The 17608-nt window shown below is 43.5% G+C and overlaps 1 protein-coding gene across 9 annotated transcripts in view; it reads left to right on the top strand.

The window, feature by feature from the left end:
- Nucleotides 1-14970, top strand: part of NEO1 (neogenin 1) — a 213025-nt gene extending 198055 nt beyond the window's left edge. For 6 of the 9 annotated variants that reach the window (XM_063346362.1, XM_063346361.1, XM_063346359.1 and 3 more), the window contains 6 exons: nucleotides 712-950; nucleotides 1732-1824; nucleotides 7331-7489; nucleotides 8869-9123; nucleotides 9458-9594; nucleotides 12015-14970. In XM_063346362.1, coding sequence (XP_063202432.1) covers nucleotides 712-950; nucleotides 1732-1824; nucleotides 7331-7489; nucleotides 8869-9123; nucleotides 9458-9594; nucleotides 12015-12098 — 967 coding nt within the window. In that variant the 3' untranslated portion in view covers nucleotides 12099-14970. Of the gene's footprint in view, nucleotides 1-711; nucleotides 951-1731; nucleotides 1825-7330; nucleotides 7490-8868; nucleotides 9124-9457; nucleotides 9599-12014 lie in introns of all 9 variants that reach the window. The other 3 variants (XM_063346364.1, XM_063346363.1, XM_063346360.1) reach the window with 2 other exon arrangements.
- Nucleotides 14971-17608: the final 2638 nt, after the last annotated feature.

Below are 17608 nucleotides of genomic sequence, written 5' to 3'. Positions count from 1 at the left end.
TTCATTGATACTTTCAAAATTTTATTAGTCATATCTGAGCCATTTCTAGCAAGCATGCTACCCTGAAGGAACGCCTGCTTCCATCATTGCCAGGGTCCAAAGTGAGGAGTGTGCGTGGAGGGCAGTGCTGGAATTCTACATTTCACTTTTACAAAATTCCGCCATGTCGGACATCTGCCTCGCAATCTGTTTGCTGCTGCCGCTATTCAGCAGCGATGAAAAAGCACGTTAGTTAGATGTGTGTAACCTGAGCAGTGGTAAAACGAACGTTCTTGTCATTAGTCTTTAGAGTTAACCATCCTATTGGGATAATTGGCTATTTGCACACTCCTTCTGCAGCTATTGTTTGAGGTTGTTTGTAAGCCCTGGAGTACGCGCACAGCATGATGTACGTACACTTCATGTTTGGAATATTCTCTTAATAACCGTAAGTACTGGAAACTTAATTTTTGTTAATGAAAGCTTAGACTGTCGAGCACAGTTCTGCAGCATGTGGTAGTATTTGAGATAAATTTCATGGCATCAGAGCTGCACGACACGCTTTGAGATGTCAGATGTGCTTATATGTAAAATTCAAAGCTTCCTGCCCAGTGGGTAGCTTTTGCTCAGCTGGATACAAGATCTGAAGGAAATCTCAGTGAAAATTTGCCTTTTTCAACAAGTGAAAGGAAGCCTGCATCTAAGAACATTTCATTTGTTTTCCTTCCCAAGGAAACGAGCTGCCTGCAAATCAGTGAATGGGTCCCATAAGTACAAAGGAAACTCCAAAGATGTCAAACCTCCTGACCTCTGGATCCATCACGAAAGACTGGAGCTAAAACCCATTGATAAATCTCCAGATCCCAATCCGATCATGACAGATACCCCAATCCCTCGCAACTCCCAAGACATCACCCCGGTTGATAATTCCATGGACAGCAATATCCATCAGAGGCGGAATTCTTACAGAGGTGAGTGATCAACAAGTACTTTGACCGTGATGTTTAAAATTAAATAGGTCTTACTCTACCTGGTGAAATCACTTTATTGACATATTATTCAGTTACCCTTGTCTTTTTATGTTCTTGTTTTCCAAGTAGTGAATTGGTTCTGTGCCTAGTTTATTCAGTTACCCTTATCTTTTTATATTCTTGTTTTCCAAGTAGCGAATGGGGTTTGTGCTTAGTTTATAAGACTCTCTGAAAAGGATGGATCACATGTTTTTGTGAGAAAATTGAGTGCCCGAGAGTTAAATCATGAATTTCCCTTGGTAAATGCCGATTAGTAATCAGAAGATCATCTGGCAAGTGTTTCCTATTAAGCTGTTGAGAGGTGTGGGACATTTTTTTCAGCAGTCAAACACACAATCAGGTTTTGGTGCGGGTGAGTTTTTTTTAACTTCCTTAACACTTCCTTAACACTTAACCACTTTCTTAACAAGTGGTTGTTAATTGTCTCAGCCATATGGGTGACTCCATGCTGCCACTCACTGCCCAGAGCTGCACTGCCAGAGGCTTGTGTTGGCATTGTGGCCTGGAGAGTTTCTCCAGAGCCCAATAATCTTTACCCCTAACTGTCCTCTTTGCCGTCTTCTCGTGGAGGATGAAAGAGCTTTTTTTATCAATTATGAGTCACAGAACTGCTTACAAACAGGAAAGCCCAGAAATAAAGAGAGGAGGATTGAAATCATCTGGTATGGTATCACAGAAGTCCTGCTGCAATGGTAAATAACCTTCAGTGTTTTTCCTTCAGGGCATGAGTCAGAGGACAGCATGTCCACCCTGGCGGGAAGAAGGGGGATGAGGCCCAAGATGATGATGCCTTTTGATTCTCAACCACCTCAGCGTAAGTCAACAGCCCACCTACCAGCTGGCTTGAAATCAGGAGCACCCAAACAAGCCGTGTTGGTACTGTATGCACCAGCACGCTCCCATGCTGCTTCCTACGCACTTCTCCTGAGGCGTCCTGGCATATCCGCCATGGGAAGAGTTCGAAGGCAGCATCCCGAGTCCCTTAGCATGAAGGCAGAGTTAGATCAAGTTAAAAGGAAAAACAGAATAGCTGTATCTGAGCGAGCAGGAGGCATGCTGCAGAAGCAGGGAAGAATTAGGAATGTGTCCGGCAGTCTGTCTGTCCCAGTCCCCAGCAGTTGGCAGCTGCAGGTGCTTTGTAGGGAAAGGCTACGAGCCTGGCTGCTTCGTATAGTCCATTCCCTTTGTACTCTGCCAGTATCCAGCTGTTACATAGGAATTGCAGAGAGTCGGTACATCTCTGTTAGGTTCTGCTCCACTGTTAGTTCTCTCCTCCCCAGAGCAAACAGCCGTAGCCTTTTTAGCCACCCCTCATGAAGGAGCTGCTCCATCCCCTTGATCGCTTCAGTTGCCATTCTCAGAACCATCTCTAACTTTCCTACGTGCTTCTTGAGATGCAGAGAGGCCAGAGCTGCGCGCAGTACCACCAAGGTACAGAGCAGGAGACCACGTCCTCTGCCGTGTTCCTGCTGAATGAGGTGCTACAAGATTCCGTTGGCTTTTTTGGCTGCAGCTGCATATTGAGCTAATGATATCAGAGATCTGTCAACTATATCTCCAAAAACTCTTTGCTGAGTTGTAACTGCCAGCTCCGAGTTGGGCATCATATAAGTACTGTTTGGATTATTTTTCCCTCAGTGCGATAGCTTATTTAGCAGTGCTGAAGTTTACTTGCCATCTCTTCGCCTGCTCGCTCAGTCCTGTGGTCAGAGGTCTTTCTGAAGTTCATTGCCATCGGAATAGCATTTGACTGCCCTAAAGACCTTAATATAATTTCTAAACTTGAAGATTTCTCTGATTGCTTCCATGTTTGGGTCACTGAGAAAGATAATTGATTAAAACCAGTCCCAGCACTGATACCTGGGGAATCTCCTGCTGACTCTCCCCTGTCTTGAAAATTGATTACCAAGCCCCTCCCTTGGCTTCGTATCTGTGACCAGCTTTCAGTCCATAAAAGAGCTTTCCCTCAGCAGCAACTTAGTGTTTTAACTTTACAGTGGACTCTTGTCAGAGCCTTTTTGAAAATTTAGCTGTATTATATTTGCTGGTTCCCTTTATTGACTTATTTACTGTCTTGAAACTCTAAGATTAGTGATTTACTCTTACAGCAGTCATGGTTACTGTTTTCTAAATGACCATGTGTACCCATATCTGCAGTGATCTTACTCTTATACCAAAACGTTGGTATAACTGCTGTCCCCACTGCATGGACATTTGTGAAGTGGTTCTTGACCAGCTGTAGCTGACAGTCCACCCTCCTATGGCAAACCAAAATCAGTATGGCTTCAAGCTAAAATGCGGTAGCGGCTCAGGAGCAGCTTCAGGAACAGCTCAGCTGCTCAGACAGTAGGAGAGAATTCGAGAGATGGGGCAATAGATCACCATCCGTCTCGGTGCAGGATGTCCCCACTCCTGAGCTAGTGCTGAGCAGAAGAAATGGCTCGGCAGGAGTAACGCTGCTCATCTTTTGGGAAGGATACCAAAAGCCTGCCAAATGTACAGCAGCTTTGCTCCAAAATGGGTCTGTTACACAAATTGATTCGAACATGGATAGACCACTGATAGGGGCTGAGGTTTTGTGAACCTGGCAGGGCAGACTCGACGATTTGAGCAAAAGTGCTGAACTGAAATATTGTGGAGTCAGTAGAAATATCTTTTAATTATTAGTATTATTATTATGAAATATTTTAAGAGTTAAACGATATATCTGATTTTCAAGTGATGTGCCTGAGATGGAGAGGGACTTGGCTGAACCCCTACACAAGTAGACTGAACACAAGAAAACGGGACAGCAGTGAGCACGCAGTGACAAAACTGTGAGGCTGAATCACACAGTGCTTACCTGGTCTGAGCCTTAGACTTCCCTGAGCACTGCGTTCACATTCTTCTACCCTGCAGCCAGGCAGTTTGCTACCACAAGCTCTCGTGTTTTGTGGAATGATTTCAGTTAGGTTTCGACTTCCTAACTTTCTGCTTTATTTACTGAAATGGGTGCTAGTTTTTCTTGGCCTCCACGTGTTTTTTCAAGGGTCCTGATGACCCAGTTAGCTCAGTTTGTGAATTTTTGACTGTTGGCTTGTTTAAAAACCTTTTTACAAGAGTAGTATCTTTTTTCCTTGGTTTTAAAATAAATAGTCTGATGCTCCTTGTTTTCTCCCAGTTTTATGTGTATGAGGGAGGAGCAGAGGATATAGTTTTACACGTATGAGGGAGGAGTAAGGGATACAGTTTTACCCTAGTCATCTTTACTCCAATTATTTTCTTAAAAGTTTGTTTGCTGTCAAATGCGGGTGTCTAACATGGCAGCTGTTGGATTCAGATGATTTCCTGTCCCATGCCCGGTGCTAGAACATGATGAGTTCAGACTTGTGTGACCCTGTAACAAATTCAGACTGCAGTAAGTCTTCCCTTGCGCTCTTCCGTGTGTTTTTCCTCTAAATGGGACGCAGCGTTGGATACACGTAGCACAAGATGAACTCGTGCAGGAGCCTGTGCTGCAGTGCACCGAGCGCTCCACGGAGCAGTGTAGCAAAGTACTGTGTTATTTGGTGAGAAAGATCCTCAGCAACTTAGGTGATCAGTCCCAGGTAGGATGAAAAGATGTACAGCTGACACAAGTGATAGTGGTGATACATATTTTAGGGAGGGACTATATTCCAGTTCTACCTTTTGATGGTGTTCAAGCTGATGCGATAATGCTGGCAGATGCAGTTGTGGATATGATCTTCCCTTGCAGCACTAAACCCAGCTGTGACATCCATTTTTGGTCCCAGTGCTGCAGTGTTCGCTTGAAAAGCTGACCTGTTTTCCCCCTCTTTGTTAGCTATTGCCCAGCAAGAACGAACCAGACACAGACACAGACACAGCTGGCTTGGTGTGCCAGGTTAGCGTGATGCACTACATGTCAGGATGGATACGGAAGGTCTTCTGGTGCCCTAGGGCCTGAGGTTGTTTTTGTGATTTTGTTTGACTTTTTATCCTGTTTGCAAAAGCTCTGAGGGCTTCCAACTGTACATTTCTATTTTATACTAAGTGAAAACATTAACAAAATGTCTTTAGATACCTTTTTGTAAAAGCTACAGAGAAAACTGACACCAGTACATGAGGCCCTTTCTCAGCAAGCAACACAGACGGCAGGACCATTTGTTTAGTGTGTTTAAGTCTGTGCCTGCAAATGCCTTCCTATGGCTTCTCCCACCGTAGCATTCAAATCTAATTATTTACCTCTAAAATACTAAATTAGGATAATTTATTATGTTGAATTTCAATATAATTTACAGTAATGGTGTGTGCCTAGTTAGTTCCTTCCTAACTGGAAAAAAAAATCCTGGAAGGGCATTAGGAAGCAGAAGGCTATTTCTTCCTGAACGCACGATGTTTCTCTCTATCCAGTTCTTCATCTGAACTTTTCCTTGAAATTCAACAGTGCATCATGATCTTCATTAACAGCTGCTGGTGCTACAGGCTGCTTTTTGACCTGCAAAGCTATCAGATTTAGGCCTGATAACCCAGCAAATTATTAGCAAAACCCAGCAGTTCCAGCTGGGTGGCAGGGTAAGCTTTCTGGGGACATGGCTTTTCACCGCATCAGATTTTCTCCGCTTGCTCACCAGAGTCTGCTTTGGATGGTGTTTCAGAGCTGCTACGATTTTGTGTTCTTCTCCCCATCTCTAAGCTTTTAGGAAATGTCTTGAATGTCTAGTGTATGTGCATGATTTTTTATTGTGGTTGCAAAAACGTATTGGCAGCCTTTGTACTAACATGCATTATATTTGCTCTTGATCGAAACACTTGCCGAAACACAGGTGTAGAGCAGTGGTTTCTACAGGTAGAAGTAATCAAAATGTTTATGCCTGGAAAATGTTATGCCTTAAACTATATGCCTCCTACCTTCCTGACATGCAAGAGAACTCCTGGTGTCTCTGGTGACTGCTGTCTCTGCTGGATTTCTGAGCTCCAGGTTTTTGTGGGTTATTCCTCCATTTGGCAGTTCCCTGCAAGACAGAGTGGCATTTTAATCTTGCTTGAAATGAGAATATCTGACTTTTCACATCCCCTTGACAGTTATCTCACAGGACTTAAATCGAGACCTACTGATTACTCAGTATTAGAGTTTAGTTACTCTTCATTTACAAGAGGTTGATGATGACGTTAGCATCTCAGTGCGGGGGGAGAAATTCTCTATTGCCAACAGCTGAAAATCTCTACGTATATTGCCTCCACTGGCCAATTCACATATCCTGTCCTGCTGACAGACTGTTTTCCAGGAAATGAGGAAGTCAGAGGGTTCAGGTTTGTTTAGTCAGCCTCCGAGTTCAAACCGCATGCATCAGCACAAGAAGTCTTAACTGAACTCACCATTAGAACGATGGATTTGTGCATCACGTCATTCCTAGAAAGTAACTTTCAAAGGCAGCACATCTGAAGAATTTCCAGAAAAGGTTCAAAATAAAGTAACCAGCCACAACCTTTTGTTTTTCTTCATGGTGTTAATGGTAGCATTTCCCTCCTGTTTTCTGTGTTGAGACTCTTTTGGATGATTTTAAGCAATTCAGTATTTTAGTCTGGCATAAGGCTAAATTCTGCACGTGCTCTTCCACCCAGCTGGTGAGCAGTGAGAGTTTGTTTTGCTGTTATCACAGAAAAGTGAGGACAAAGGATGATTTACATTAAGTATGAAATTCATGTCTCGCAAACAGGAAAAAGAAAACAGCAAGATAAAAAAAAAGGGAAAAAAGAAAAAGAAAGGCTTTTGGTTTGAGTGCACTGGAGCAGAGCTTTATTAAGTCTGCACAGAGGGAATAAATGGAGCCTTTGGTGTCTTGCCCTACTCTTACCATTTGTCTTGCATTATTTAATTAACCAAAGATGCCACATTTGGTTACAATGTTAAGAAATTCAATGACAGCCAGAAGTTATTTTGGAATTTGAACCCGTATGTCTCCTGTATTAGGTCTGACATTTATAGCACAGCGTGAAATACAGGGAAGTTCTAAAGGGAGCTGAGCTTAATTTTTCTCAAGTGTAGCAGAAAGCGCTTGAAAGATACAGCCAAGAGAGAAGCACTTTCTGTGCAGGAAAATGAAGAGCTCTGCCTCTTTGGGGGATTTTGTGTCTTGGCACAGAGGGAACTAAAGTGCTGGAGCAGAGCTGGAAAATTGGCATTGAAACATGTCATCTTGGTGTCATTGTAACTCTGCCGAGCAGTTGGCTCCCCTGTTCCGTGGTGCTGTGGGAGAAGGGAGGGATATGGTGCATTTCAGTACATGTGCATGCTTGTCTGTATGTTAAGCATTTTTCTGTCTTATATTCATTCACAGCTGTGATTAGTGCTCATCCCATCCATTCACTCGATAACCCTCACCATCATTTCCACTCCGGCAGCCTCGCTTCTCCAACTCGCAGCTATCTCCATCACCAGGTCAACCCGTGGCCGATTGGCACATCCATGTCCCATTCAGACAGGGCCAATTCCACAGGTGAGATACAAACCATCAGGTAGATTTTGCTTGTAACGGAACAATGAGTTGAACGTGTGGAAATCAAAACCTGAAACTTAACTTGGTCGATCTCCATTGTGGTGTTCCACGAGCATCAGAGTGATGGGTTTAAGTACAAACAAAAATCCTCAATGGGTTGAGTTTTCTGTAAACAGTTTCTTGTGTAGGTCAGATATTGATCCTTGAGGTACCTGGTGGTGTCCTTGGAAAAGGAGGCTTAATGTCTTACGTACAACTTCAAATAGCAAGATTCCTTATTCTAAAGCCTTCAGCCCTTGAGTCTGAAACATCAGATTAAATCTAATTTGACCTACTTAATATGATAGGTTTTTTCCAATTAGTAGTGATTAAAACCAAGAGAGGACAAAAGCCCAGACTTTGCTACTGAGAGCTGACATCAGTTAATCTTCCTGAAGCACGCAGAAAATTGCAGTGATTTCTGCACAGCGTTTTCAAGCTTGAAGCGCAATCATTTGCGATAGTTTTTGTAATGTCTCCAGTGCTCTGAAAAATTCGGAACCAGCAGTATTGCAAAATTGCACGTAGGTAACATCTTGAGATGAAGTGAACTCTGAGCTTCGCTAGTTGAAGGTCTGCATTTCAATTAAGGTGCCCCAGCCAACAGCGTTCTTTCCTGTTTCCTTATGAAAGCAATTCATGAGGCTGCAAATGCACAGCCAGACAGACGTGAGAGGCAGAGGGTTCCCTTTTTCTGCTTTTACACTGCTGAAGTGACAGCTCTCACAATCCAGATCTTCTGCATGTGGTCCGAGGAGGATCACGATGCCCTAAATTCAATATGCCATCTCATTGTTCTCTTAGATCAGGGTGGAGTCTGCTGCAGACAAACAAACGAAGCCTGTGATTCCATTTTAGCTTTCAGCAAGTAAAGAGATTTCAAGTCTACCTCAGAAAAAAATTTAGTTGTTCTATATGCAGTACAGTGATATATGCTTAATGTATATTTAATTTTTTTAATATTAAAGAATGCCAATACTATGAAATACTCAATGGTGAAATGAGGATGCAGATTTGTTTTCCATGCTGTTTATCTGAGTTCTTATTATATGCAGTTGTTTCAGAGCAAAACTGTGGATTTGGTATTATGCCTGCGGAGTCATTCTCAGGCTTAATTTGTTATTAGACAGCTGTTGCCATTCACCTTAGCACAGGACAGTTACACAGAATTGGTGTTATTTGCGCCACAGATCGTTAATCTGTGATCACTTCTTAGCTTATAACAGCGATCTTGGAAAAGGTGCTTGCAGACACTACTGTTATGTTTCCATCTGACCACAGAGAACATTTCTGTTAAAGAAAAGAAACACCTGTTTTGGGGTTTTTTGTGTCTGCTGTAGAATCCGTTCGAAACACACCGAGCACGGACACGATGCCGGCTTCCTTGTCTCAGACATGTGCTGACCACCAGGATCCCGAAAGCACCCCGGGGTCTTACCTGGCTAATGCACAAGAAGAGGATTCGGCTCAGAACCTCCCAACGGCACACGTCCGTCCTTCCCACCCGCTGAAGAGTTTTGCGGTGCCAGCGGTTCCACCAGCTGGTTCCACGTACGACCCTGCGCTGCCAAGCACACCGCTGCTGACTCAGCAAGGTGAGCGGGGGAAAACTGGCCACATGGCACTTGCCACAAAGAGAAAAAGGAGATTTTAAGAAGAAAATGAGAGAAGCTCCTGCAGGGGCGGGGGGTAGAAGGAAATATTTTGAAGGAAATACAACAGAGGCTGGAGGCAATTTTGTTGGTATGATTTTCAAGGCCTTTTTCTTTTATGTACATAGAAGAACTAGACAAAAATTCAGCACTCCATAATTTGAACCATTCATTTTCCTCTAATAGAATCCTTTTCATTCTCCTACTTTCAAGAGCTTTCTGAATAAGCAAAAGAACTGATTAACTGAGGCATAACTATGTAACAATTTATTTTCAGCTCCTAACCATCCAGTTCACTCGGTGAAGACTGCGTCAATTGGGACTTTAGGAAGAACTCGGCCTCCCATGCCAGTGGTGGTTCCCAGTGCCCCTGATGTGCAGGAGACCACCAGGATGCTCGAGGACTCGGAAAGCGTAGGTACTCTTACGCTGCCAGTGCCTTGCTTTTGGCAGTGATTATCAGACCGTGGTGAATCTCTCTTTATATGATACTTGTAAACTTTAGTAATGCTTGCTGTGAGACTCAGAGGCAGAGAATAATGAGGCTTCTGTTAACCCATATAAAAAAATCTAGTGCAAATACCTTCTACGCAAGGCAGCAAAGTCAGAGAATTGGCACTTTAATTGCAAGTATTAGTAGCGCTTTCTAAATGTGAAAAGTACTTAAAAGCGTACTGTCATTGCTAGTTCCCCAACACTAAACAGATGCAGCGCTTCCATCTGTTCTGGTCCACAAGGCCCACTCAGTCAGGAACCGAGAAACCTTTGACGACATTTTGGCTGAAGGGAGGCTCTTAGCTGAACACAGAGTTGTGTTCTCAGAGATTTCCTTTCTTGACTCAACGCTGCTGGTTTCTGCCAGCCTATCACAATGACAGAAGGAGAGGAAAGACAAATAGCATGTATAGCACTAGGCTTTTCATTCTTTACAGTACGTAGTGCCTAATGGAGCTTTAGTTGATGACTTGGGCTCCTGTATGCAGGCTCCCGTATTGGGGCCGTGGAAGTGCCCTGCACATCTGGTTTTTGCCTGCTTATCTTGATGTAAAGAGCATCTTTGTTCACAGAGCTGAAGGCCTCCAACAGCGCCGTTTGCTTTTCTGTGCAGCTGAAGATGTTGTGTTCATGCTTGCTTTGAGATGTCATTTATCGCTGTCTGGTTTGCAGGCATGCCGTGCCTGGATCCTATTAAAGTCGTGCAGCTGCAGCTTCCTCTGCTGCTGCAGAGCATCCAAAGTGTCATTGCCAATGGAAAAGTTAGCATTCATGCCAAAATGTTTAAAGCCACCATCCCAAACAGGTTTTTAGATACTCATAAAAGTGTTCTGACTTTATGGGGGAAAAGGAACTGTTGGGCTTCTTTGGAAGTAGCTTTTAAGAAGCGAGGATGGTTTTGGGTGTCAGGCACTGGAAGAGCTGTTTTCCTTTCAGATTGCAAGCCAACAAGTTACTGTATTAGCTATTGTATTACTGCTACAAGAAATGCTTATTTTGAATTCATTTTTCTTTTTTTTTTTCCTTGTTCCCTTGTTGTCCTTTCCTTTTGTCACATTGTTTTTGTCACCCTCTTGATTTTATTTCTGTACGCCCTGGTCTAGAAACGGCACGCATGCTTCATTTGGTGCACTTTTGCCCTTCTGTCTAGCTGTCACTCCTACTTTACTCTTTTTTTTTTTTTTTTTGGTTGGTACCAAAAATATACTCATTAGTTTATTCATCAACAAGTTTATAATGTATCCACTAATAAATTTCTTCATTAATAAATTAGTACACTAAATGCTAGTTAAGAGTTTTAAAAATGAGGATTAGACAGTGATTTGAATTGATCCTGAGCCTGTAGCATCACTCAAATAAATCTGAGCACTTCTACCTCACTGCTATTTATCATTGTCAATAGTCGGCAGATAATGCATCGGATGCAGGACAGAGAGGACTTTTCTGGTACAATCTAGATTGCTGGGTAAACTGGAGAGTGCCTGCTGCGTTCGTTTCTATTTACATGAGAGAAAAGGTTCTTTTCTAGAAGCAAAGGAAGTGAGGCCAGAGTCAGGGCTGAGGGCTCCACTCTGGCAAGGGCTCCAGTCTTACGGTACGTGATCAGCTGAGCAGTAGCTTTTGTATTATTAGACTCTAGTCAGAAGGTCAATAATGGACCTTAACTATATAGAGCAGAAACTATCACCCAGGAGTTGCGTTGCTTCTGCTTTGGCACGAGCAGAGCTGGCGTTGGAACAGCATCTGCAGCCTGGCTCGCTTTCTGTGAAAACGGTGTTGAGAGAGCAAAGAGGGTTTGGAGAAGTGCTCCAAGAAGGTAAGGGGTTGGGAAAAGCCTTGGTCACCTTAGAAAAGGTGGGTGTTGAGGTGAACTAGTTGGTGGTATCTGTCTGCACACGTGCATTGATAACAGAATGTTCAATGTCGCTGAAGCTAGACAATGAGGCTAAAATGGGAGTATGATTTTCACACACATAATGATTCTCAAAACAGTTTTTTTGGAAGTGATTCTTTTGACCTTTTTTTCCAATTAAGCTGGGAAGATTTTTCTAAAACATCTACTTCGGTTCAAAGGAAGCTAAGTTATCTTGAAGCAGGACTTGATACAAGGAAAACAGATAAGAAGATCACAGTCTTAAAAATCAGTGAAACTATGAATCACTAGTGCAAAAAGATCTGTGCTTAAAATAGAGAGTTATTAATTCCTGTAACTGTCGATAAATCTGCTTCTGCTTATTCATGTGTCAGGGTCGCAATCTGGACCAGAATCACTGATTATTTCTTATTCTGTCCCTCTTAAAGAGAGTCACCTTGTCAGTAACTCTTTATGCCTCCCACAGAATTACGAACCGGATGAGCTGACCAAAGAGATGGCCCACCTGGAAGGACTTATGAAGGACCTTAATGCCATCACTACAGCATGACCACCTTCACCAGGACATGACTCCAAACAGTTTCACAAGTCTTGGGACTCAGCCTTGGAACACAAGGAATTGTACAGAGTAAAAAAAAAAAAAAGAAGAAAAAAAAAAGAAGAAAAAAAAAAGAGAAAAAAACAGAAAGAGGGACAGCACACGAGAGCATACACAGAAAGCAAACGAACCAACCGGTGCATTTGTGCTACAGCTGGTCAAAAAAGAGATGACCTTTCTCGTCATCGTCCTGCAACGAAGTCATTGCCAAGTTGAATTCCATTTCCCTGCTGAGACCGTGCAGGATGGGACACAGCAGGCTGAAATCTAGCATCCAGACAAAAGGAAAAAAAAAATGGACTTTACGTTTGGGTTTTTTTTTTCTGGTCAGGTTTTGTCTCAGTGGTGTGATTGCCCTGCCTTTTCAGTGTTGGACATTTGCATTTATGTACAATTTTATTTGTGTTTTTATTTTATCTTTTTTTATAAAAAGGAAAAAATATTGTAATCAAAAAAAAAAAGAAAAAGGAGAAACTGTTTTCCACAGCCTAGACTGACATTTGACTGCTTGTTCTATTGTGTATGAAAATTCATTGCCAGCGTGGGTTGTTCTGTTTTGTTTTTTATTCTGCGTATAATTACGTCCCCTTCTGGCAGTTAATCCACGGCCTTTTGGGATGCTGCACTGCTATTTGTAAGCTTTTTTTATTATTTTTATATTATAATTATTAAAAGCCTGACTTTCTCCTCTCATCACTGTGAGATTACCAGTCTGTTTGAATTGAAATGTAATTTGAAAGGCTTGTTTGTCGCTTTTTGTGCAGTTTCAATATTTTGAGTGGGGAAAAGTAGATGGGGAAGGGGAGGGGATCCAGTGGGAGATTTCATTATTGTTGTTTTCCCGTCTTTCTACATTGACTCGAAAGGCTGCAGAAAATGAACACATCTTCTGTAACGTCCTTCCTTGTAACTTCTGCATACTGTGTCTCTGGTTACTGAATTGCGGCGAGAGTCTCCTTTAGAAACATTAAAGAAAATTTCCTCCTGGAAAGTAGGGTTCCTTATGTTTAGATGACACTACAGCTTATTTTGGCAACAGTGCTCTGTTTTGGTGGTGTTAGTTTAAAACACGAGCCCACAGCTGGGGCACTCGTTCAGCAGGGAGAGCTTAGCACAGGCAGCAGTGCCCAGGGCATGGCCCTTCTCTGCTGGGGGTGCTCAGCTTTGAGCTGCCCAGGCCCCCCCGAAGCAGAGAACTGGGGACCTCTTCTCATCAGCAGGAGCCCACGGCATCTGTTTGAGCACGCTACGTGGCCACAGCGTCCTTCAGCAGCAAGTCCAGCCCCAGCGCAATTTCTCTGTCCCAGGCCATTTAAACAAGAATCCTTCTCTTAAGGATTTTTCAGAGACATAAGCAAGGCAAAAATGTATTTTTTTACACTTTGGAAACCATTTGAAAAGAAAAACAGTATTAGCGACTCAGGTGCTGTTCGCGTATCTGTCTAGAAAGGAAGGAAAGTGAAAAGGGAACTCCTATGTGAGGAGAAGGAAAAGGGGTTTTGTTTTCTCCTGGTACGATGGCCTGGCCCTGCCATGCTCTGTGAGGAGGAATGGCATAAAAAGAGGGACTGTATTTTAGCAAAAAAAAAAAAACAAACAACAAAAAACAACCACCAAAACCCAGCTGCCTAACAAACTCATGGGCAATTTCACTTCTAAAAATTAAAGGAAACCCAAAACTTACTGATGATTGGGATGGAGAATCCGTTCCTTCTGAGCGATCGGATTTGTGATCTTGGAGCTCAGCGATAACAATGGAGAACACACAGGTAACGGGCGTTTCGGGTGCAGGGCACTGCTGCCAATGGCCCACGGTGCTTCTGCTACATGGCTCTACCTGTGGGAACATTAAGAGGAAATACTGTAATTTGCTTACAGTTAAATTTAAAAAGAATACAAGAACTTTGCTTCATTTATTGTCTTTTATCCCTGTGACTAAAGCTAAAGCTCTGGGCCCATTTTCATAGTCCCTGTCAGCAAGAGAAGGGAGAGCCAAGGAATCGTCCTGGAGAGCAGCAGGGGTTTGGGTTGAAGTTTAATTCCCTTCTTTTCCTGGACTCTTTGTGTTGTCATTTCTAGGACATTTGATGGGTTTATTTATTATTTTGGGAGGGAGCGGGTGGGTATCAAATTAACTGGAGCACCGTGGGCCACCTGGATAATTGATGTTTGGACTTTTAATCAATACAATTCAGGGCAAAATAAGCTACAGAATATGTATTTAAATAATAAAATACGCACCCTGTCCTGGAAGGCGGGGGGGTGTATGTTTTCCTTTGCCTATTTTTTACCTATACCCAAAGAAATACCATCATACATACGCAGTATTCTTAGCTGGTGGGTTTTTGTGAATATTACTTATGTATAACACCATGAATGTTAATATTGTCATTGAATTTGGGGAGGGGGAATATTTTTAATGATAAAACAACTGTTCAAAGTTGGTTTTTTAAGGTGAAACTAAAAAAAAAAAAACAAAAAACATTTATTCAATTCAGTGTACAATCTGTATTGCACTTTTTCACATTTTAATGCTACGTTTTCTTACATATCCTGTGATTTTAAATTTGGAACATTGTGTATCCTTGTAGTGTCATAGTCAAGCTGTTAAGTGGCAGCTTCCCTCAGAGACATTTGGGGAAAAAACCAAACCTGTATATTGTTTTATGATTCTCATGTAGAATAATTTTGAGGACTGCTGTAGACGTCTACCTTTCTGTACAATTTTTTTGCTTTTCTGTAGTATTTGCTGTATACTCTATGGCTTTTTTTAATAACTTCATGTTTATTATTTTGTATTGGACATCCAATACACTTTTTTTAATCCAATCAAATTCTGGGCTGCTTGGAGAGTTTGTTCTTTTTTTCATTATTCCTATACCTTTTTTTTTTTTCCCTCCTTAATCAATATGGGGACCAGGTTTGGAATTTTACTCGCACCTTTTTTGTTGTGGTTTGTAGGGTGTGTCCTCCAGAAAAAGAAGGGGAGCTGTTATCCCCCCCACCCAATTCCATGCAACCATTGAGCACGTAGTTTTTGGCTAACTCCCCTCCATTTCAAAGCTCAATAGCAAAGGTGTCACCTTCTAACACGCAAGCATCAGAAGGAGGGGTTTCAAATCGGTGAAAGTACATTTTATAGCCTTAGTAAAGCAGTAAATCACTGAAAAATATTACTATAATGCTTTGAATATAGCACTTCCTGTCTATAGATTCTAAAGTGCAGTAATTGATACCCTTATTGTTACCCTCATACTGACTCCAGACTCTTTCAATACTGGACTCACACTGATCATCAGCCTCTTCTCTGCAAACCAGCCACTGCCCCCAGTTCCTTGTGTCCCCTGTTCTTGGCAGCACCAGGCCATTTCTCATCCTGACCTCTGCAAACAGGAGCACAAGCCACTGCATTGGTTTGCACCCCATTTCGCCCCCTGTTTTGCTAGCCAGGGCCTTCCGTTCACTCATTAAATTGTGCAACCACGCTGAGGTCTCGGGTGGGAACCGGATCCCAGAAATTCTCCAGAAGGGATGCCATGACCCTGCAGCTGGTCAGGGACTTCTCAGCCATGCTGGAACCAGTGGGGTTGCACATGCGTACGTGTACAGAAAAGGAGAACTGGGGAAGAGAGACATTAGGTTTTGGGAATGCCACAAGGCACACCTGAGATGCAGGCAGGCAGAGTGGATACAGCAGGGAAAAAACAAGAAACAGCACCCACTGCCTCTACTTGGTAACCTCTAACTTTAAAAGCAAAAGGATAATTCTTGCCGGGTGAGTCAATGCAGCTCATTTGCTGTGCTGTTACTGGCTTTGCAGATCAAGCCGGATGAAGAGGTGGCAGTTTGTCAGTCAGGAAGCCCCCGTTAAGCGGGCAGGGCTGGCGCTGCGGCGGGCTGCGGGCAGTGCGGGACGGGGACACTAGAGGGCAGCGGTGACTCGCTGCTGAACGAAGCCGCACGGCGAAACCAGCGCCGGCACCGCTGCTGTACCCACCTGGAAGAGGAGCAGTGGTTTCTCTTCGGCACAGGTTAAGGAAACCAACATTAGCGATGCTTTCTTGTTAGTAGCAGGTCAGTAAAGATCTCGAGCTGCAAACCACAGGTTTTTCATGCATCGCCGTGGCTGTCCTTGCCCGCACTTTGGCTTCCAATGCAGAAGCAAGAGGTTGCCTCAAACACCTTTAACGATAAATTGGTGCAACACCAGCAGGCTTTTGCCCGTTAGAAACAGCCACCTCTCTTTGGACAAATTGAGACAGGATTTAAACTAACTCACAGCAAATCAGTGTTCATCTCAAATAAAAGCATTCCTGTAGAGGCTCAACATGACTCAACTTAATTGCCTTGGCGAAAAACGTTAAACCATTACAACATTTCTGTGGGGCCAGGTATCCCCTGACTCAACACAGGCTTCAGCCAGGTTACATCTCCCCTTCCTGTGGGAACACATACAGCCTGTGTGACTTTTAAAAGGCAAATGAGCTGCCATGTGACCCTCTAGAACCTTCCATAAGCAGACACAGCAAAATTCCTGCCTCTAAAAAAGCTTGCCAGCTCTCCAGTGTGATGGACACTCTGGAGGTCAAAGGGACCTAGCAAGCAAACGTGCAGGGCTGACAGGGGCAGAGGCAGCAGATGATGGGACTAGCGGGTTTGGCAAAGGAAAGCCAATGTTTGGCAGGCACAAAGTGGAAAAGTGGCAACCGGAACAGGAGCCTAAGAGTGAAAAGGTAGCAATCACTCACAGATCCAGACTGTACCCCTGCCTTTTGAAAAGGCAGGAAAAGCCTGAATGCCATAGAGTGCCAGGGAGCCAAACTAAAGTCCAGTGAGGGGGAACAAAGAAGGATTCAGCCTACCCCGAGTGCTGCTGGGCCACCTTGCTGTGGGGAAACACGCACCCCGCCACCTGAGAGAGGACTCCTGACACGCGCAGCTGCCTGACTCATCTCCCCTCCACAAGCAGGGCTGGTAGTGGTTGCGCTAGGATAATAACCTATTCCCTGTCCTTTAGTAAATGAGAATCAACTTTTTCCAGTTATTTCCCAATTAATCTCAGCTCCTGTTTCCCCACCTTCTTCCAGCGCTTTCCTCCAGACCTTCCTCTCTGTAGGGACAATGGCCAAGACAGCTGGCTCCCATAGGGCTGCAGTTTAGAGCAAACGCTAGTTTTCCTTGGTAATTTCTTAGGAGTAAATTCTCCGTTCCATAACCCAGATGTCTCAGAACATCCCACCCTCAGTCAGCCACCAAGCAGCCCCTGGCTGAGGGGATACTGCAGGGTGCCCTGCCCATAGCGATTGGTTTTCATGGCAGTTTAACCACAGCCCTTTTGTTTGACACACAAATGCACCAGTAACACCACTACCAGCCTTGGAAACATGATGTAGCGCTGCCCTAGTATCCGCAAACCCTCACCACCTGAACCAGACACAGGACAGCCCTGGTTACAATATCCT

The sequence above is a fragment of the Chroicocephalus ridibundus genome, chromosome 9 (assembly GCF_963924245.1).
Source record: "Chroicocephalus ridibundus chromosome 9, bChrRid1.1, whole genome shotgun sequence".
NCBI classification, from domain to species: domain Eukaryota; kingdom Metazoa; phylum Chordata; class Aves; order Charadriiformes; family Laridae; genus Chroicocephalus; species Chroicocephalus ridibundus.
The sequence above is the reverse complement of the archived record's forward strand: the minus strand, read 5'-3'. Positions and strand labels throughout refer to the sequence as shown.